At 37.9% G+C, this 23,180-nt stretch overlaps 1 protein-coding gene across 6 annotated transcripts in view; it reads right to left on the reverse strand.

Moving 5' to 3' along the window:
• The window catches only part of RALGAPA1 (Ral GTPase activating protein catalytic subunit alpha 1), a 146,741-nt gene that overhangs the window by 88,818 nt on the left and 34,743 nt on the right, over window positions 1-23,180 (reverse strand). For 4 of the 6 annotated variants that reach the window (XM_086613848.1, XM_086613849.1, XM_086613847.1 and 1 more), the window contains exons 11-17: window positions 22,799-22,990; window positions 22,290-22,427; window positions 18,524-18,672; window positions 17,130-17,259; window positions 16,113-16,350; window positions 13,627-13,788; window positions 9,093-9,233 (exon numbers count right to left, since the gene is read on the reverse strand). In XM_086613848.1, the coding sequence (XP_086469974.1) occupies window positions 9,093-9,233; window positions 13,627-13,788; window positions 16,113-16,350; window positions 17,130-17,259; window positions 18,524-18,672; window positions 22,290-22,427; window positions 22,799-22,990 (1,150 nt within the window). The remainder of the gene's footprint in view (window positions 1-9,092; window positions 9,234-13,626; window positions 13,789-16,112; window positions 16,351-17,129; window positions 17,260-18,523; window positions 18,673-22,289; window positions 22,428-22,798; window positions 22,991-23,180) is intronic. The other 2 variants (XM_086613850.1, XM_086613851.1) reach the window with 1 other exon arrangement.

Raw genomic sequence — 23,180 nt, forward strand, 5'->3', positions numbered from 1 at the left:
TCAGTGATTCCTTTCGGCAGTGAGACTGCTAATACGTTAGCATTGGTACAAATCATAGTTAACTAATGAAAGCTGCCGTTCCAATATGGATCACCTAGGAATTGTACAGAAGTATCTTCAGCTCACTTCACATTATCCACCAAAATAAAGAACCTTCACACTTCGCTTCAGATTTCCTGGTATGTTATAGGAACACTACATACTATCAAATCACTGGTGTAGGCAAGACTAGGCATCTCTTACAGATAATCCAACTAATTGCAAGAATTTGAGCTATCCCTTGCAGTCTTTTTATGGGATAGGCACTTGAACAGTAAGGTAAAAACAACTTTCTCCATTTTCTATTGGTTTCTTTTTGATAGAATCCCCTATTCCTCAGATTTCTTTTTACTACTTGCCACTTAAAAAGTCATAGATATGCTTATAACAATAAAGAGCTTAAATGAACACCAACGAGAGTTACTTGCCACAATAAAGACTTACCTTGCTGTTCTACCTAGAGGGTTTATCTTCAAGACTACGGTGGTGAATTTACTTAAAATGACCACAAAATTTAAGACCCTTTTCCTCCCCTAAATCTGATGTGTTACTGCCAAAACAAGCATTTCAAATTATTCATGGATGTCTATACCTATTTCAATAATATTTAATAACGATAATCCAAAGTCACCTTAAAAATCTGTTGTAAAGTGCTCACAGTTTTCTAAGAATTTTAGAGCTGGAGCTGAATTTTCTCAAATTTTTCTTCTGAGCAAAGCATACAAACTGGAGGAATGAGACACATCTGTACTTAACTAAATGGAAGTGCTGGAAGAAGATGAAAAGTGATGTTTCCATGCTTAATTTTTCAGAGAAGTTAAAATTTGAAAATTAACGTTTAGCCTGATACAATGTTTACTGAACTGTAAAGAAGCCATTAGACAGGAAATAGAGAGGTCTATATTGGAAAAACAGAGTAATCCAAGCTATTTCAGAAAATAAAAATGAACTGAAAATCACCATATATGGCACAATTTATTATCCCTTTCCACTCCAGCTTTGATAACCAACAAATTTCTCACCATTGTTCTTGTCCAGCTTATCATTAACTTTACGAACTTACACCTTCTGAAATGAACGGTGTTGGTCTCTAGTTGGAACTGTTATTTCAAACTCTCTATTGACTAAGGCAGAGATTAACACAGGTTATTCTTAGATACTCTCAAAGCTATTTCTTAGAGCTGCAAAGAAAGGACCTTAGGACGCAGCCAAAAATGTGTATGACAATGCTATATACGAGATTAATATCATAGAATCATAGAATGGTTTGGGTTGGAAAGAACCTTAAAGATCATCTAGTTCAAACCCCCACTGCCATGGGCAGGGAAACCTTCCACTAATCAGGTTGCTCAAAGCCTCATCCAACCTGGCCTTGAACACTTCCAGGGATGAGGCAGCTACAACTTCTCTGGGCAACCTGTTCCAGTGCCTCACCACCCTCTGAGTGAAAAATTTCTTCCTTAGATCTAATCGAAATCTACCCTCTTGCAGTTTAAAGTCATTGCTCCTTGTCTTGTCACTATATGCCCTTGTAAAAAGTCCCTGGAAGGCTGCTAAAAGGTCTCCCCAGAGCCTTCTCTTCTCCAGGCTGAACAGCCCCAACTCTCTCAGCCTGTCTTCACAGGCAGAGTGCTCCTCCAGCACTCTGATCATCTTTGTGGCCCTCCTCTGAACCCACTCCAACAGCTCCATGTCCTTCTTATGTTGGGGACTCCAGAGCTGAACACAGTACTGCAGGTGGGGTCTCACAAGAGCAGAGTAGAGGGGCAGAATCACCTCCCTCAACCTGCTGGTCACGCTTCTTTTGATACAGCCCAGGACAGTTGGCTTTCTGGGCTGCAAGCGCACATTGTCGGCTCATGTTGAGCTTCTCATCAACCAACGCCCCTAAGTCCTTCTCCTCAGGGCTGCTCTCAAACCATTCTCCACTGAGACTGTATTTGTGATTGGGATTGCCCTGACCCATGGGCAGGACCTTGCACTTGGCCTTATTGAACTTCATGAAGTTCACATAGGCCCACCTCTCCAGCCTGTCAAGGTCCCTCTGGATGGTGCCCTTCCCTCCAGCACGTTGACCACATCACGCAGCTTGGTGTTGTCAGCAAACTTGCTGAGGGCGCAGTTGATCCCACTATCCGTGTCCTGACAAAGATGCTAAACAGCGCTGGACTCAATACTAACCCCTGAGGAATGTTATTTGCCACTGGTCTCCACTTAGACATCGAGCCATTGACCACAACTCTTTGAGTGCGACCATCCAGCCAATTCCTTATCATTCAAGTGGTCCATCTGTCAAATCCACATCTCTTCAATTCAGAGACAAGGATGTCATGCAGGTTAGCGTCAAATGCTTTGCCCATGTCCTGGTAGATAATGTCAGTTGCTCTTCCCTTATCCATCAATACTGTAATCCTGTCATAGGCCACCAAATTTGTCAGGCATGGTTTGCCCTTAGTGAAGCCATGTTAGCTGTCACCAATCACCTCCTTTTTTTTCTACGAGCCTTAGCATAGTTGCCAGGAGGATCTGCTCATGATCTTGCCAAGCACGGAGGTGAGACTGACTGGCCTGTAGTTCCCTGGGTCTTCCTTTTTTCCCTTTTTAAAAATAGGGGCTATGTTTCCCCTTTTCCAGTCAGTGGGAACTTCACCGGACTGCCATGACTTCTCAAATATGATGGATAGTGGCTCAGCAACTTCATCTGCCAGTTCCCATAGTTACATATATGTAACTATGATACATCAATCTCAGTTTAAGCCCTCAATATGAATCTTTCATACCTTTTATAGACTCAAGCTTATCTAAAGCAGCAGCCTGAGGATTGTACACTGTGCATGCATGCAGTGATTATGATTTTCTAGGATGTTAAAAATTACTGAATGGAGAACTCCAAATGCACACCAAGCAGCTCCACGCATTGAAACAAATTCAGCTAGATTTATTTCAATGTTGATCCAATATTAATTTTAGGTGCTTATATATGCATGACTAGCACCTACAAGTACACAAACATTTTCAAACAAACATGTAGTGCTTGTGCCAATAAAGATTTCCTTTTTGTAGAACAGAGGAAGAAATTAAAAAAATTAATAATATACTGTTCATATATTTCATAGATTTCATAGATTTTCTAGGTTGGAAAAGACCTTAGAGATCATCCAGTCAAACCGTCCCTAATCTCCCATTAAACCATATCCCTAAGTAGTTCATCCACCCTTTTCTTAAAACACATCCAGGGATGGGGACTCAACCACCTCCCTGGGCAGCCTATTCCAGTGGCTGACAACCCTTTCAGAGAAGAAATTCTTTCTAACAACCAACCTGAATCTCCCCTGACTAAGCTTATACCCATTTCCTCTTGTTCTGTCACCCATCACTAATGTAAAGAGCCCTTCCCCCACCTCCCCACCATCCCTTCTCAAGTATTTGTAGGCTGTAATCAGGTCTCCCCTCAGCCTCCTCTTCTCCAGGCTAAACAGCCCCAACTCCCTCAGCCGCTCCCCATAAGTTTTATGTACCAACCCCTTGACCAGTTTAGTTGTCCTTCTCTGGACCCGCTCCAGGAGCTCAACACCTCTCTTAAAGCGAGGGGCCCAAAACTGGACACAATATTCCAGGTGCGGCCTCACCAGTGCCGAGTACAGGGACAGGATCACTTCCCTGTTCCTGCTGGTCACACTATTCTTGATACATGCCAGTATCCCATCGGCCTTTTTGGCCACCTGGGCACACTGCTGGCTCATATCAAGCCGGTAGTCAACCAACACCCCCAGGTCCTTCTCCGCCAGGCAGCTCTCCAGCCACTCTTCCCCGAGTCTATAGCGATGCTTGGGGTTTTTACACCCCAAGTGAAGGACTCTGCACTTGGCCTTATTAAAGCTCATGCCATTGGCCTCAGCCCAACGTTCCAGCCTGTTCAAATCCCTCTGTTATTGTGACACCAGTATTGAAAATACAGATAAAGTTTAAAAACCCAAACAAACTGCTCCTTCACAACCTGGGCTCACCCCTGCACACTGGTATACAGCCAAACTGGGACACCAGCAATTCCTAAGGAGTTGTCACTAACTACATTGCAATTGTGCGCCAGAAGGCTGTCTACCTGACACACTGCATGTATGTAAAAGAAACACTGGCCTGGTTCCTAACATGCTACAGTGAGGAAGTGATTGAAATTGGTAGTTCTAGCCAATCTCACTCAATCACAACTTCCCTTAAATCAACCTTACTTCTGCTTTTTCTACTCGAAGGCACAAAGAAAAGGTATCTTTTCAGCACCAAGTGGGAGATAGATATACTAAAATACAAACTCATGGAGAGACACATTCTGGCACAACAGCACAAGTGCAAGTAGAAGATTCCCATACAACGATGAGACAGGATTATACTTCATTATGGAAAGTTAGTTCAGAAAGTGGAGAAAAAACAACGTTTTGCTTCTCAGCTTTCATTTCAATTCTTTTGTAAGAACACATTCGATGAGTTTCTGGGATTAAAGAATATTTACAGCCATACTGACATTATCGAATCATAGAATGGTTAGGGTTGGAAGGGACCTTAAAGATCATCTAGTTCCAATCTCCCTGCCATGGGCAGAGAAATTCTCCACTACACTAGGTTGCCCAAAGCCTCATCTAACCTGGCCTTGAACACTTCCAGGGATGGGGCATCCACAAGCTCTCTGGGCAACCTGTTCCACTGCCTCACCACCCTCAAAGTAAAAAATTTCTTCCTTGTATCTAATTTAAATCTACCCTCTTTCGGTTTAAATCCGTTGCCCCTTGTCCTATCACTACACACCCTTGTAAAAAGTCCCTCTCCAGCTTTCCTGTAGGCCCCCTTTAGGTACTGGAAAGCTGCTATAAGATCACCCTGGAGCCTTCTCTTCTCCAGGCTGAACAGCTCCAACTCTCTCAGCCTGTCTTCGTAGCAGAGGTGCTCCAGCCCTCGGATCATCTTCGTGGCCCTCCTCTGGACTCGCTCCAGTAGCTCCATGTCCTTCTTGTGTTGGGGACTCCAGAGCTGAACACAGTACTGCAGGTGGGGTCTCACAAGAGCAGAGCAGAGGGGCAGAATCACCTCCCTCAACCTGCTGGCCACACTTCTTTTGATACAGCCCAGGATACAATTTGCTTTCTGGGCTGCAAGTGCACATTGCTGGCTCATGTTGAGCTTCTGCTCCACCATCGCTCCCAAGTCCTTTTCCTCAGGACTGCTCTCATTACATTCTCCGCCCAGCCTGTACTTGTGCTTGGAATTGCCCCAACCCACGTGCAGGACCTTGCACTTGGCCTTGTTGAACTTCAAGAGGTTCTCACAGGCCCACCTCTCAAGCCTGTCAAGGTCCCTCTGGATGGCATCCCTTCCCTCCAGCGTGTCCACAACACCACATAACTTGGTGTCATCTGCAAACTTGCTGAGGGTGCACTTGATCCCACTGTCCATGTCTCCAACAAAGATGTTAAATAGCACTGGCCCCAGTACTGACCCCTGAGAAACACCACTCGTCACTGGCCTCCACTTGGACATTGAACCGTTGACCACAACTCTTTGAGTGCGACCATCCAGACAGTTCCTTATCCACCGAGTGGTCCATCCATCAAAACCATGTCTTTCCAGTTTAGAGACAAGGATGTTGTGTGGGACAGTATCAAATGCTTTGGATAAGTCCAGGTAGACGATGTCAGTTGCTCTTCCCCTATCCATCAATGCTGTAACCTCATCATAGAAGGCCACCAAATTAGTCAGGCAGGATTTGCCCTTAGTGAAGCCATGTTGCCTGTCACCAATCACCTCCTTATTTTCTATCTGCCTTAGGATAGTCGTCAGGAGGATCTGCTCCATGATCTTGCCGTGCACAGAGGTGAGACTGACTGGCCTGTAGTTCCCTGGGTCTTCTTTTTTCCCCTTTTTAAAGATGGGGGCTATATTTCCCCTTTTCCAGTCATTGGGGAAACTCATTATGATTCTGAGTTCTTTATATTTCATCTTAATGACTACTTACTGATTCGGGAGCAAGGCTGTAAAGGCATAATATAAGTCTCCCTTTCATGTTAATACCTCCTTTGATTCTTTTAGTCCCAGTGGGCACGGAAAAATCTGCCATCTGCAATTCATTAGACTGCCCTTGTGGCCCGCTGCTTCAAGGAATCTTGCCTACATCTCACGGACAGTTTTTTTTCCACAAATGTTCTTGCACCTGAAAGTCCTCAATAGGACCAGGAAAAATCATTATTTTGCTAGTTATCCTGTAAACGTGCAAGACTGGATTTCCTGTGATTCTAATAGTTTAATAGAGAAGTTCTTTTTAGAAACATTGCAGATTTGCAACAATTGCACTATACCAAACCACTTTACTAACTAAACATCTTAAAGCATGAATCTCCACTTCCACATTCTGGATCCTATTTGAAAAGTTGCAAATATTCTCCACACGAAATACAGCATAACTTAGAAACTACACAAGGGAATTACAATCTTAGGAAAAGCATCCTCTATGATGCTAGATGACTAGATGTCAAAACTGAGCTTTTACAAGGAATTTTGTTAACCTACTTATTGATCTTCAAGTAGAAATATTATGTCTCAATATATAACAAATTATAGTGGGGTATTCTGCCTTCTTCTTCAAAATTAATATACTATACTGTAGATAAGGTAAAGGGTTTGGCACAAATGCTTTCTTTCAGACTATCTGTCAAGATTCACCAGCGTCCAGCGAGTCAATCATTCAATGAGGAGTTTCACAGCTAAAAAGTTGCTGAATATTACTTCAGAAAACTTAAGATTAGGGCATCCTATTATTTTGGAATTATGTGAAACATCTTATCCTTCAAGTTGTGTTCCATCTGAAAGTAATTTTTGGGTAGCAGGAATATTCATATAATTGTGAAGTAAGAGAAAAGGCTGTCACAGCAAGCTAAATGCAATTCATTACCTAAAGCACACTCACTTATGATAGAAACAATTTGATTACTTCCCAAACTACATGCTGTGCATCTGGACACAGGTTTTCAGAAAAGAATATATTTACTTTAAGAAGAAAAGGCAAGGAAAATGATAAGGCTCCATTTTTTTTTAAAAAAAAAAAAAAAAGGAAAGAAGAGATAAAGACCACAATAAAAAATGCAGAAAACTAAGACAGCAAAGTGCACTCTGATCCAGTGGATAGTTTTTCCTTTACTCTGCTACTTCGCCATCAACACTCTAACAGCTTGATTTTCTTCACTTGAGCTTTTTAGTTTTCTGGCAATGTTCAAGATTCTTGGGACACATATGAAACTGTTTCAACACCCATTTTCTGGAGAAGACACCAAAACTAGGAAGTACCTAGGATTTTTTTATGTTAGAAGTGCAAAGGTCTGTAAAATTACTTCACTTCAAAGAATTACATTGGTCGTGTAGTTTTTGTATTGGATGAGTACCAACAGAAAGGATAATAGCAAGAGAGTCATCAGATTTCACACGTTAGAAGAAAGATGCAAGCCAGGACTTTTCAGAAACATGGATGATAAAATCGACTGCACTGTTTTTAAGACAGAATAATTAAGTATCAGTGACTATATGACAAAATAATAGTTCACTGTGAAAGCCTGTTCTCTTCTGTAGGTGCTCTTCAGATCTTCATTAAGAACTGACTATTTCCAACAATGTTATGGCCAGGTAAGATCTATTTTCTAATAGGTTGTTCATGTATTGTTCCTAAAAACCCCTTTATCTTCTAAGTTCTAATAGTTTATCTCATAAGTTATATCCTTTGCACTCATAAGCTTATTAATTTATTACATATAATTTGCATTTTATTATTCTTTGTTTGTGGTGTCAAGATTTGCATTCAAATACTTTATAATTTTTCATTGCGGAAGTCTGGTATCTCTACAGTAGGCTCCTTGAACTTTCTCCATTCTCCCATTTATGTTTTTGGATTGAATGCTAAGGCACCACATTTTCGTTTCACAAGATAACTTAATTTTGGACACATATCAAAATACAGTTATGAAAATACAGTTCTTGATACTTCTTGGGTAACACAGGCAAGCAGGAGAGACAGGAAAAAAAAAAGAACAAATATTTCATAAAAAAATTACTGCCATTAAGTCCTTATATTTGTACACAGTTTTCACTATATATATATTCCTCCCACTGTGCTTTCGTATTTTTTTTCTACTCATTGAGACAAACGCATAATATGATTGTCAGCCTTACCCACTACTAGTTTAAACCTATGTAATAGTTGGAGCACAGAAAAAAAAACCATTATATGTAAACTTTCTTCCATGCAATTTTAGAATCTGTGCTAATTCTAATTGCTGAACCTATTTATTCAAAGAAAATTATCCAAAGAAAGCTCCTGACAAAATTCTAGCCAACCACCCTGCTGGACCAAACAATGTTGAGGAAAATTACAACTCTAAAAAATGGATCATTTGGAAAACACCATCAAAATACAGCACTTCCGAATTCCAAACTGTATAGATTTTTCTTTAATGTTTTTCTGTGTTAATGAAAAACAAGCATACTGTAAAGCGTATTATATGATATCATATACTTCAGATATATGATATCATATACTTCAGAAATTCTTTTTTCTTGGGATCTAAATATATCGTTATTATGGTTGTCCACACAACATCTATGACACTGAATTCAAAAATTTATGTAGAAAGATGTAAATGGCAAGTCAAAGTAAAATTATATTCTTCCTTTCCCTCCCTCACTCATCAGAAATAAAAACTTCAAATTGATTGTAATCTCTGGCAGACAGATGCTATATTACTGCTTACCAATAAATTGAAAAAGCAAGAGATTTCTCTAATTTCCACTTTTATGATAGTAAACATTGGCACAGCACTAACTTTCAACAGTTCCAGAATGAATTGCAAAATAGCATGGTATTTTACATGACTCAAAATATTCATTCTTAACCTCTTCCCCTCTCCCCCCATCCCCCAAGTATTTTTACTTTGAAAAATTTAATGATTTAGCAGAATTTGAAAGCAGAAGGCTTAAAAAAGTGATAAAGGGGGTGCAGAAATTAGCAGAGGTGGCACTACCTGAAAGCTCATCAGAAAGGGGAGTGAGAACAATATCAGGCAAGAAGGGTTTGGAAGTATGGATCAGAACAGGAGCACTTTTAGCACTGCGTATATAGGCCGATGGCAGAGCACATTCACCAATGGATCGGCTTCTCATGGCTTTAAAAAGGAAAAGAAAGAAGTGGGGAAGGAAAAAAGAAGAGTGACTATAATGAAAGGCTCGTGTCACAGAAAAAGCAGCAACAGAGAAAACAAAGATAAAAAGGAAGAAAATTCAAAAATTAAAACATTTCAGCACGGCAGATATTGGCAGAGCTGTAAGAAAAAAATCAGTGGACACATAAGACATTTTGAGTTTTTAACTTTTATGTAAAGCAGCAACAATGCCTTTATTATTACGATTACAGAGATTTTGCATTCAAAAATCAAGAAACTAATTAACGCTTTTTTTCCCACTGCATCAGGGGTTGAAAAATCAAAGTTAAAATCACTCCATAAGCACTCATAACTTGGAATTTTTTAACAAAAAAAGCAACTGACACTACATTTGCATTTTTCTAGTTTCCTTTGCTTTACTCCTGAAAAAAGTATCTCTGAATTTTACACACACCCATGCTCTTGAATACAAGATTCTCCAAAAGAGATTCAAAAGCATAATGAGAAAGCGACCAATTCCATGTGGAGAAATTTGCAATACAACTTGTTATAGTCCCACATTAAAAATGAAGTGACTGAAGTGAAATGGTTTGACAACAAAAAGCATTAAATTGTTTCTTATCCATAGGGTCTGGCTTTTAATCGATACTGGGCAAATCTTGCTAAACTGATGCTAATTCACATTTTCAAACCTCATGTCCTGTCAACAATCCTACAGAATGGAAAACTTACTTCAGAATTGTGGCACCAGGATCAAGGTTAGATCTCCAGCTCTTTCAATAGATTTAAAATTCATCTTTATGACATTTGTTTTCCTTTGAGAAAGACATAGCAAAAACCAGTAATATGTTCAATCTCAAAGTATACTTGAAATTCTTCAAAAAGTAACGTTCATTGTTTCAAGTCGCTTCCTTTCCAAAATGTTGCAAATTTGGTAACTTCTTTTAAAATAGTTGCTGATAAAGTTCTTTTAACGAAACTTCAGTGCATCTTACGTAAATATTGTCAGCACAATATTTAATCAGTCTTTGAACTTTTCTATATATATTTTCATAACAACACAGAATATAGACTTGGAATCCTAGTGCTCCTGATCTGTACAGGAATCAGAAGTACGTGAATGGAGTGCAGTGAAAACTGAGCGCATCGCACTTCTAAATCAGGTTAAAGAATTCCCTAACAGCAACATGCAGATAACTTGGGTAGGTCAATGTACATAAAGCAGAAAACACGTTAGACAAATGCAGCACGACTTAAGTGGAGTTTGAAAAAAACAATTCAGAAAGACAGACGTTTTAAGACTGAAGCCGTTCTCTATTAAACTTCGTTTACAAGACAGAAACCAGCTTTTAAAAAAAGAAGGCAAGTATGTGTAAGGCTTTAACATCTCTTTGTTTAAGAGATACAATAATAAAATTCAGGATATAGTGACTGTTAGATGCATTACAGTCATCGTTGTGCAACTTAAAATTAATGTCGGCAAGAGAAAAAATGACAAGCTACATAGTAAATCTTAAGGGTCTTTTCCAGTCTAAATGATTCTATGATTCTAAATAAATCAAGCTTTTGAGACTGGATACTGTGTTGATTAAAAACCTTAACATGAAGTGTTCCTTGTAATTTGGCTTGATCTTTTCCACCATATTACATTGATACTAGCAACGTGGGGCAGAACAACCCATTTACAATTTGGAAGGTGGAAATTTTACAGAAACTTCTGAAAGAAAAATTGTCGTGTATTATGAATGAAAGCAAAATTAACTTTGAGATGCTGTAAAAGGAAAATGTGATGTCAGTGAATTGTTATTTTAAATAAGACGTGTCACATTCAATTAAGCAGTTAAGTAGAGGCAGACTTAATACCAGAATGTGGACTAGAAATTTGACATTTATAACCTTCCACTGTTGTCTACAGACAAAAGCAGAACAACAGATTAGTAAATTCTTTCCACTCTGATATTTTTATAGGAGTGGAATCTGCTGCCTAAGCCACAAATTCTGTATCTAGCCCTGTCCAAGATTTTTCAACCCATATGCATATCATGTTTCAAGGCCCTTTTCCGAAAATAACTTTACATAAGTTCAGGCTAAAAATGTACACACCGCATATCAGAAAAGCTGTGATTTTTATTTGAGTAACATACATATACACACAAATTTGGTGCAGCAATAAATATGTGCTGGCATGAGGATGGCTCAAAAAATAGAGGTGCACAGATGTACACAAAATGTGTACAACATAAAATAGATGAAAAAGAAACCCTAGCTTTTTCTTACCATAAAACACTCAACATGCACATCCCCCCTACTCAGATATAAAGACCATATTACTCACAATCAAAGGAAATATACTACATATCCGATATCATGCAACATATCTGAGGTCTGACTCAATTCCAGACTGAGCTTGTGGAGCTAATGTTAAACTGAAGGAAAAGATCTGACCAGCAAAACTTTCTATAGAAAATTTTACTCATTGTGACTATAAACCATTTTTTTTATTATGTGACCCTGCGTTAACTGGCACAGATTAAGAAGTATCCAAACAGCTCTTAGCAGACCTGAGAGACAACAATAAGCAACTGTTTGCAGACAGTTAAGACTTATGATTTTGTCACATATAACATTTTAAAAAACTGAACAATCTGAGACTCTGGCTCTGGCAACTCTTTTTGGGCTTTGCGTCTTTTAAAATCATACTAATGCTGTGATGCTTGTTCACAGATGGTATTCTACAATATGAATGGAGCTGAAATTTTAACTGGTTACAGTAATACAAACTTGGCTTATTAATATCAAATATGTAAGACAATTGGAGGACAGGAACAAAACCATGGAAGCTAAAGTACAGTGAAACTAAAATCAGATTAGTTTGCTGCTAACCAGGTCAATATATAGCTTCATTAGGATAAATTTCAGTCATTCTAGGGCTAACACAATACAAATAGCCATCTTTCAAATAGCAGCAAAACAAAACCATTAATAAGTTGACCAAACAACATAACCCTTTGACAAAATATCTGAAATATTAACAATTTGGGAAGGATAAATTTTAACATGAGCTTTATCTTGTTAAGACAATTAAGTTTTAAAACAAAACCGCTGCAACAGTTAATCACAGTCTGTCTTCAGAGAAGTAGAATTTACATTTAAAGTATCTGTGATCCGTAAGGAAAACTTTAGTCAAACCAGGTGCTATCAGCATAAGGTACAAGAAAAGCTGCGTATAGCATTTGAATGCATGAAAAAGACAGGAGATTTTGGAGTAGTGACTTCATTTTCTCACGTGTCTGTACTGCTTATAGAACAATTAACTCTCCCACATCAACAAAAGCTTTACGAGAAAAGAAATTTTTTTAATGGAGAATTGTGAAGAATATTAAAATAAAATCTTTGCCTAACTAACCTCTATGACTTAAAAAAATTAACTGCAAATATTTTTGGAAAGAGAAAGGAAAAGTTGATTTCTGAAAAGCTAGCACATCAACTGCCGATATGCATCCCTAGTTTCTAAAACTGTGTCCGAATGTACCTGCTTCCAAGAAGTACCAGTGAAGCAATAACACACAAAGACCAAAGCCACTATTGCTACAGAGATAGTAAAAAAGCAAGAGATACTCCTTAACAGTTCTTCTTTTAAACAAAAAAGTAAAATCAGCTTAACTTTCCTTCACATAAGGGATAGCACTGAGATCATCAAGATGAGACAGTAAATAAATGTGCAATCCAGTTCATGTTAAGATATTCTAAGCAAATAATGAACATAAATGAATCTTCTTTTGAGCAATCCACCTAAAGCATTGTTTAGCATCACTCATTTCTAACAGACGAAGAAGTATCTGCAAGTAATGAAGTTGAGAAACAGATGACTTCAGAAATACACAATTGCATGCATACGTGCCAATCTTTCACTAATGCAAGATTCAGGGTACAATAAAAAAAAACATTTTATAAACTATGCAGATATATACATATTTCTCACACCTTGCACAGTTGGAAAATACTCAACTTATTTTGTGCACAGTTTATGAAAACATGCACTTAAAAAGCCTTCTGTTACCCACCTATCCATACCATTGCTCAAACCATTTCAGCTTTTTTCTCTTTCATACGCATACAACAGTATTATTTTTCCAGTCCAGGTTAAGCATGTGATCAAACTCATTAAGAATTAATACATCAGCTGCATTAGTTTCATTCGCAGTAACTGGAATTCTAGTAACCATAAGCTATTCAGCTACCCTACAGCACATAAGGCAGCATAATTTACATTTAACTAATTATTATAGATCGTATATTTTTGTGGAAAGAAGTTATCCACATTGCTACAAACAGCAGTTACTAATTCCTGACCTTTTCTCAAATGTCACTTTTATCAGCTTTTACAGATACATACCAACTGTTTTCTGCCGTACTATGCTTCTTGCCTTTTCTGTTCCTGGAGAGCCAGTAGTTGTAGCGCTGCGTTGTCTCATGGGTGCTTGTCCAGGCTGATCACGGCTCCAGCCTCTAGAAAAGGACTTATCAACAGAAGATTTTGGGAATTCATGCCCTACTCCTGCAAAAATAAAATCGCAAATGTCTTTACTTCTATTCTGATATCACCAGGTATTTGTAGTTGAGTTATTTCAGAGAGTTTTAAGGTTGCATAAAATAAATCATGTCATCAAAGCAAGCATGGGTTTAAAAGCTAAACAGCTCATTACTGGTTTTTAAATACATAAACCCACACAGACAGCATTAACATTGAGGGATACTCAAACTTTTTTAGAAGTGTTGGTGCTATTAAACTATCGTGATTTTCTTTTCTGACCAAGTGCAAAACCACAAGAAAACTGGGCTTACAAAGGTTGTAGCCTGATAAAAGTGTGTAACTACAGAAATTTTCCTTTGCTGTTCCTATTAGACAAGACACACAAAAAGGTACATTACAGACCATTAATACTGCGAGGTTTTTTCCAAATAATTTTGTGACATTTGAGGAACAAGAAATAAAGATGATAAAATATTTTAACACCAAATGCAAAAGCAAAAAAAAAACCAGTATGATGGGCTCAGAGAATAAGGCTCTTTCTTTATATGGAAATTCATATAAAAATACTATACTAAGATTAAGAAAAGATGGAGCAAATTCAGATTTGACATTTATATTGAAGTAAATAAAGCTCATATGAGGAGCTATCAAAACCAACCGTATGTAAAAAAAAAGTGATCTAAGGAATACTTGCAATGTATTTCCTTATCTACACTGAACTCATATAATCCAAAATTACACTTGATAAACAATCACAATCATTAAAAGGGCATCTTCTTGGAAAGTGAACCCTAGTACAACATATTCATTATTAGTAGTAAATGAACAGGACCAAAGAAATTTGGGATGATTTGTATGATATTTGTTACTTCCAAAGCTGGAGTTAACTCTAACTCACGTTTAACAAGGGACGCTTTCTCTGGAACTCAAGTACTGAGGCTAACAAACTCTTCTCATGAGGCTCTGTACAGGTGATACAGATGATTCAAAATGTTTTTTAAGCCTATATTCAAATAACTATACACATTCTTATCTCACATCACAGACTGTATTTTTTTAAACTGCGTCTTTTGCAAGAAAAAGAAGAAATCTGCATAGTATCGGAAACAAAAATGTATGGTCATTACCACGTTCCATTACCATGGAATAACCTTTCAGGGTCAACTAGAGAGAAATTTATTTTTCCCAATCGTCACATACTAGAAGAACAAAAGAAAAGTGTGAATAATACCATTGCCCAAGATGAGAAATTTGGAAACATATGAAATGTTTTTAGCTAAAAACAGCCTACAGGAACATCCTCTTTAAGAGGGAGAAATGACCATGCCCATAGATTACTTTTCACTATCAAACTCTAGGATATTGTGGGAAGCACCTTCCCTCACGTTTGACTGGAGAACCACATTAATCAGAACACCGATTACAAAGTAGACTAAAAATTACACTTTCTTTCTATCTTTGTTACTCATCCTAAATATAATCCTTCCTCTCACTATTAGATCTCAAAGCACTTTTTAAGGATAAAAGTATTGTTACCCATGTTTACAGAAGTGGAAACAAAGACAGAAGTGATTGCTCACGGTCACATGCAGAAAGTCAATCTCTGATCTGGGAAGAGAACTCAGGTTTTGCAAATCTCAATCCAGCGCTCTATCCAGGAGAACAGACTTCCTGTCCCTTATCAATTTCAGAACTGTACCGTTATAAGCAAGTAACCACCTCCTCTCCTGGTTTTGTGTCCTACAGAGTATTTTCTGCATTGTTTAGGAATCAGTTTAAAAACTGGTATCATTCATATGGGTTATTAAAAGCATCCTTTCTCTTAAATAGTGCGACAAGGTCACTTCAACAAAACTTGTCTTCACAATGGCTTAGTGATGAATTGGAACCAAACAAAACCACGTTCATCTCACATTTCATCTTTATACAACATTAATTGGATTTCAGGATCAATATTCCAGTTGTGCTTGCAATAGCCACTTGCTAGCTAGCTAATTTTTACCCTACATGTAATCTTTGTTACTTTCAAGAAGTTATGATTGGGACTTAACTAGTTAATTGCCTTGATAAAATGAGAAAGGCATAACCCACTACAATTTAACAGTTTATGTTAAATTCAACACCTCTTTAAGAACTACATTCTGTATGTGCCTAACTATTCGCAGGACTTTACATGGAGATTTTGTGGTGGTTCTAAAAAGCAGCCTTGTCCTAAAGAAACTATGTTATTTCAGGTGACAGAGATGCCCAATTAGGTATACTAAAAAGGCTAGGCCAAAATTCTACTGTGCCAAACATCTCATTACCCTAGCTCAAATTCAAACAACGTGTACACATTTTTGTCTTACCTTTGCCTTTGTGTTTTTTCTGCTTCTGCTCACTTAATTTATCCAATGGCAGGTCACTGAGGTCCAAGCTATATAAGTTTCTAGCTAATACTTTAGTTAGTGTCTCCATTGTCAGCGACCACTCAGTGGCCAGCTCTTCCCAATATGTCAGTGATGACATTACAGACAGCAAGTCATCCCAAAGTTCTCGAGAGATGTACACATTTAGATTCGCTTTGATCCAAGCTACTATAAGAGTCTAAAAGAATAAAACAAGAAAAGTTGGGTTCCGAACATAAGATGACAATATCCAAATCTTACTGTTTAAAAAGATGTTTCTAACTGCCACAGAAATTTCTGTGTAGTCCTGACATTCTTTTCTTCACCAGTATACACAGAAAAATTTTCATGAATTATCAAGTGTTATGTTAACATGGGCTTCTGACTTTGGTACAGCAACAACTGATTTGACTCATGAAAGATCTTTTGGTATGTTACAAGTTTTGCCAATGAGTTTTGTAATACTGTTCTCAATCAGTTCTCATCACATTCATATCTTGTATATCCTTTTTTTTTTTTCCTACTGAAGAATCTAGAGACTTCTAGATTCTAAATACAGATTCTATTTACAGAGAAGCCACCACAACAGCACTCTGCAAGATTCGAAAGGATCTGCTACAGCTTACTGTAAGGAATAAAAAACCCAGTTGGTTAGGCATGGATAGCACAGAAGATTTTGTGCTGACTTGAGCTAGTTTTGCAATAGAAGCAGGCTAACACTGCACACATTGCCAGTTATCCCAACTCAACTAAAGGATTGGAATTTTTTTATTTCACAGTACCCCAAAAACCATTGTCATGGTGTCATTAAATATAGGACAGAAAGTAACAAATGTAGCCAGTTCTTTAACGCACACCATTCACGTTATCTGGGTAACATGATCAACGATTTGACAAACCAGCCAATAGTGGTTGTTGCATCTAATCTCTTGGTCAAAACTAAGATGAATTAATTAAAGTGAATTTATGTTTAATTGCCTGGAAAAGAGGTCCTGCAAGTCTTCCAGCTAAAGTGGAGTTTTTTCTTCCTTGATACTGCAAGAAAGTTTGAGGTGGTATTTTCAGCACAGATTCAGTAACCCTGAGCAGCACAAGTAGCATCTGTTCCCTGCAAAACAATATTAAACTTAGAGTTACTGTTTTGTTATACTTCTGTATATGCTAGGATACTTTTAAAGATAAGAATCAAGCTTGACTTGCTGCAACACATTCCAAACAGGATATAGTGATCACAAACAGTCTAACTTGGTTCTTGCAAAAGAAATTACTCCAATCTTCACACTTAAAAGTGAGGAGCCCCTGTCACCCTCAAACATCTTCTCCCAGGTCATTCAAGTGCTATCACCTTCAATGGCTTGAAATTACAACTAAAGTTTTAATTATATTTCCAAACTGAGCTTTTACTTTTCTTTTTTCTTTTTTTTTTGTATCAACGACAGGTTTTGGCAATGTTACATTATCATTAACATACTTCGTCAATTATATTGTGTGGCACAATCTTTGCCATCACAGTCTAGAGTCACTTCTTTACAATGATGTGAAACTGGGGAAGAAAATACTCATAGGGTGGAATCCGTTTTCTACTATTATTACTCCCATATTTCCCAGTGGCTAGCCTTGAACTGACTCCTTATTTCCTCACAAGAGGAGACAAGCTTCAAATGATATGTACTGCCAGCTCTACTTACCTAGAGTTCAGGTAATACTAGTGACAAATTGAATGTAAGTCAAGTTAAAACAGAGTAAATCAGCCATTTGAAATCCCCTTGCTAATTCTTCCTTGCAATAGAGAATAGTGGCAATATACTACCTCATTAGAAACAGGGATTAAAAGGAAAGGGGGAAATACTAGAAATAATTTGAAAGTGGGTCCCTTGTACCTGCTAGGCACCTTAAGCACTGGAAAGGAACAAAACAGTTAAACAGTACACAGACTCCTGTACACGATCACAGATCAAGAGTAAAATGCATGATTATAATAGTTATCCACACTTATCTGAGGATGTTTTGTTTATTTTTAAAGAAAGCTGTGAAGTTTCATATGTGTTTTCATATTTAGCACTTTGATATGACTAAAACGCCTTGGCAAAAAGTCATCAGTAGCTCCTTAAAAGTAGCCTGTATATCCTAGCTTACTACTTTTTTTCACTAAAGGTTAAGCTGCCTCAAACTAAGTGCTTACTACTGGCTTTAACAGAGCAGATAACCTTTTCCCCTGTGTTAAGTTGTCTGTGATGTTAATGACCATGTATTTACTGATTTAGAGAATCTGGTTCACATAGTCAATACCACTCTACTGTGTTTACTACCACATAAATTTTCACATTTATCTTGTGAACTAGTAATCTAAGATAAAAGCATTAGCATTTTACCATGTCTTCTTGTCCATAGTCACTTGGACTACCATGTGACGGTAGATATTAAGAATGCGTTTACACATATCAGTGTGTTCATCCAGCAGAGCTTTAATTTCATTTGCAGGTTCGAGAAAGAATATATTTGAAGAATTTATTATAAAAATCTGTAAGTAGAAAAGAGTGGATGTTATGAGCTTGAAGCACTTTGATGTTTTCAGCAATTCAGCTGGTAGCAATCAGGAAAAAAAAATCTATGATTAAGAGAAAAGGCTGCACTTAGAAGTATGTATTTAAATATAAGTTAGTTTCATGTGATTATAAAACAACAATAACACTGATTTTTTTCCCCATTTTTTTCTACAAAACATGCTTCTATATTTTTGCCTTCGTAGACAGGTGGTACAACAAACTACTCAATACAATTATTTTAATATGATAGATAAAAACGTCTCAGTAAAGAAGTTCACTGCACGAAAGTTCCACCTGTAACCCTGCAACCGACGAGTACAATATACACTAAAATACTTGAAACAGTCCTGGTACACAATGCGTGCTTAAACATGACAAGGCCTCTATTAGGTTCTCAGAAACTAAAGCATTCATCCTGTTATCCAACAATGAAGGGGTTAAAATTTTTGCGTAAGAATTTAATGAAGGTTTTAGTAGGCAGTTTACACATACCTAAAGAACATAACAAGATGAAAATCCTTGAAGCTGCCAGAAGTTTTTAGAAGGGAGACTCTTTATCAAGAACTGCCTGCCCTTAAAGGAAACATGCCAGAAAATGTCTAAACTTTTTTATCATGTTTTTCTGAATTGTGAACACGTGCAGCAGTGACTTGGGGGAAAGGTAATTCCAGCAGGGGGAGATTGCGACCACCGACTCATGGACCACCTGCTCTAAACATACCCCAGACCCAAAAGAAAGGGGTGGAGGAAGAAGACTGAGCATGCAAAGTAATTTGCATGTAAAGCAAGAGAAAATTAACCAATTGTTTAGGAAAATAACAATGAAAATGTACACGTTATGAATATGCATGACTGTAGTGTGCAACTAAGTTTCTGTCCAGGGGCCAGGTGTGCATCCCAGGAGGAGATATGCCCCATGCACCTGCCGTCGCAATAAAGTAATCATACAATCATGGAATGGTTAGGGTTGGAAGGGACCTCAAAGATCATCTAGTTCCAACGCCCCTGCCATGGGCAGGGAAACCCTCCACTACACCAGGTTGCCCAAAGCCTCATCCAACCTGGCCTTGAACACTGCCAGGGATGGGGCAGCCACAACTTCTCTGGGCAACCTGTTCCAGTGCCTCACCATCCTCAAAGTAAAAAATTTCTTCCTTATATCCAATCTAAATCTGCCCTCTTTCAATTTAAAGCCATTGCCCCTTGTCCTATCACTACATGTAAAAAGTCCCTCTCCAGCTTTCCTGTAGGTCCCCTTTAAGTACTGGAAGGCTGCAATAAGATCACCCTGGAGCCTTCTCTTCTCCAGGCTGAACAGCGCCAACTCTCTCAGCCTGGCTTCATAGCAGAGGTGCTCCAGCCCTCGGATCATCTTTGTGGCCCTCCTCTGGACCCGCTCCAGCAGCTCCATGTCCTTCTTATGTTGGGGTCCCCAGAGCTGAACACAGTACTGCAGGCGGGGTCTCACGAAAGCAGAGCAGAAGGGCAGAATCCCCTCTCTCAACCTGCTGGCCACGCTTCTTTTGATGCAGCCAAGGATACGGTTGGCTTTCTGGGCTGCCAGTGCACATTGCTGGCTCATGCTGAGCTTCTCATCCACCAGCACTCCCAAGTCCTTTTCCTCAGGGCTGCTCTCAATCCATTCTTTGCCCAGCCTGTACTTGTGCTTGGGATCGCCCTGACCTACGTGCAGGACCTTGCACTTGGCCTTGTTGACCTTCATGAGGTTCTCACAGGCCTACCTCTCCAGCCTGTCAAGGTCCCTCTGGATGGCATCCCTTCCCTCCAGAAGTAATGCCGCTTTCTAACACTGCAAACTGTGTTAGAGAGTTTCTGTCCAGATTTTCGGTGACAATCCCACTGTGATCAGTAAGGCTGACCAAAAGTATGAAACAGCATACCTTCCCCCAAAGTGGTTGACTTTAGTAGACAATGAATTAGGGCTTTCAGAATGAAAATGATGAAAACAAAGCAGGCAAGGACACTGTAGGAGTTACAGGAGCCACTACTGAAGCGTTGTTATATTTTTATGTAAGTTTAGGAAGTATTTGAATCATGGTGAGCACTAGATTTCCAATTAATTTATATTTGTCTTTTTTAACCCACACATACAAAAAATCATTGGTTCTTCTACTGAAAGCTTTGGATTTTAATACTTAAAAACTATTAGTATGCAGCTTTATATTCACTAGCCTCAACTAATGAACCCACGCCACTCTAAGTGCCTAGAAATCAGTTTATGCAATAATTAAATGGGAAGAAAACTCCAGCCAGAAGTCTTGGATTCTTGATTCACAGAAAAAAGTCAAGTGTAGTTCCAGGTCAGGAAATCTCTCAAATTCAGACATGCTAACGGATTAGAATGATGTCTTGACTCCGTTTTGGGCTCCACCAGACATTTGCTGGTCCAGTGAACACTCGTCTAAAAAATTTCAACATGAAGAATCTCCTGAGAATGGCATTCTCAGATGCGTAAACCTTAGTAATACATTGCAAATAAAGATACTTCACTGTTTCTTTTCTCAGAAACACTTTCTAATTTAAATAGTCATTGTATGCAAAGATTATGAAGCTAAATTATTGTAACATGTTTGAATTTAACAGTTATTTCAGTTACAAAGTTTAATTCAATACATAGCAATGTACAGCACAACAGGAAACCCTATTCAGGACATCATTCAAGGTGTATGAGTTCTAATTAGCATGATCACCCATGGTAAAAGTGCACATGGTGGAGTGGCAAATGCATGTCTGTTTCATTTTATCTAGAAACAATTTTTTTCCCCGAATAAAAGAGTACTATGAGGCTACGGTCATATACACACCTATATGTATGTATGTGCGTGCACATATTATACATAAAACGCACACATTTTATATGACCTTTAAAGCATTTCAAAGACCCTCAAATTATACACGTTTGATTTTCTATATCCTCAACTTCAGTAAAGAATTTCGCTGAACATTTGAAATTAACACAATCTCTACTCTGCCAAATTTCCTAGAAGCAGTTAGAAAACTTCTGTTAGGAGACTTCTGCAACTCTCCCATTTCTTAAGGATATCATTGAAATGGAGAGTTGTGTTTGATCAAATTTTTCAAACACTATGTACTCATCCATTCTGTAATTCAGATAAAGATGAGAAAATATCCCTGTACACTTTATTATTCAGATGGCTTGTGTGTGGTGACTAATAACTTAGAAGAAAAAAGCTTCTAAGCATTCTCATTAAATGCTTAATTAGTATAATTCAACATGACACTCAAATGAGAAATTATTTTTTCTGTGATACAATGCAGAGCAGAATGCATGTCCTGATGCAAAAGCGATGTTATTCAAATACTACATTATCCAACACTTTTGTATACGCTGTCCTACTTAAGGTCAATAAAAATATAGTGAACCACTGTCATTTATTCTAACACTATTTATCATTATACTTTTTAAAACTAAAATAAATTTAAATTCAGAGATGCTTTGAAGGAGCATAGGTTTACCTTCCAGGAGTATTGCACTATATTCCACTCTTATGTGCTGATAACAAGACTTTTATTATTAGGATGAAAATTAGCCATCAAGTCGATTTCATACCTGCAATACTGACTGCACTCCAGCTCGTACATTTTGCTCTTCGGTATCTATTTCAGATGTTTTATGCAAAGTGTCTTCATAACACCCATTTCTTCCCCAGTTTGAATTTCGAACATGACTGGAGTTCATCCCTTTTTCCTGAAAAATATTTTTTTCTAAAAAAACCCATAGATTTATAGACAGGTATTTTGATTTTATATTAAAGGAAAAATGATATAATAGATAATAAATAGTAAACAATGGTAGACAGATGTTTAAGGTGCATCTTAAAGACATAACTATATTTTAAGAAGTTTGTAACAGTTATTTTGACGTATCCGGATTAAATAACTACTATTTTCCTCATCCTTTTATTTGTATATAGTTGTCCTGGTTCAATTGCTATTGATTCTTCCCAACAGATGCTCTGACATCAAATTAAACCACATACGATATGTTAGGAGGCCACTTCTCTACTCGTCTACTAGCGTATTCAAAAGATGCACAAATATTAACCAACAATATTTTACCTCTTCTCTTTCTTTCACTTTCTCTGATGAATTGTGGTCAACAACACTTTCATCACAATCTACGGTTGTGCACTGCATTATTTCTTCAGGTTCTTTCATAAATAAGGGCTTGTCTTCTTGATGAATCCATTCCTGATACACCTTTACCACTTTCCTCATGGCTGCTGCTTCACATATCGGCAACAGAAATGCCTGTGAGTAGAAGAGGAAACAAACAAAAAAACAGTTACAATACCTGAAATCAAATTGAGCTCTATAATGTACAGGTTCCAAGGGATAAGGAGAGGTGAGAGAATACAGGCAGCATAGCATCTTAACAAATAAATTACTGCTAAACCTAAATGTTTGCTCAACTTTCTTCATCTGTAAACTAAAAACACAC

The sequence above is a fragment of the Tauraco erythrolophus genome, chromosome 6 (assembly GCF_009769465.1).
Source record: "Tauraco erythrolophus isolate bTauEry1 chromosome 6, bTauEry1.pri, whole genome shotgun sequence".
NCBI lineage: Eukaryota > Metazoa > Chordata > Aves > Musophagiformes > Musophagidae > Tauraco > Tauraco erythrolophus.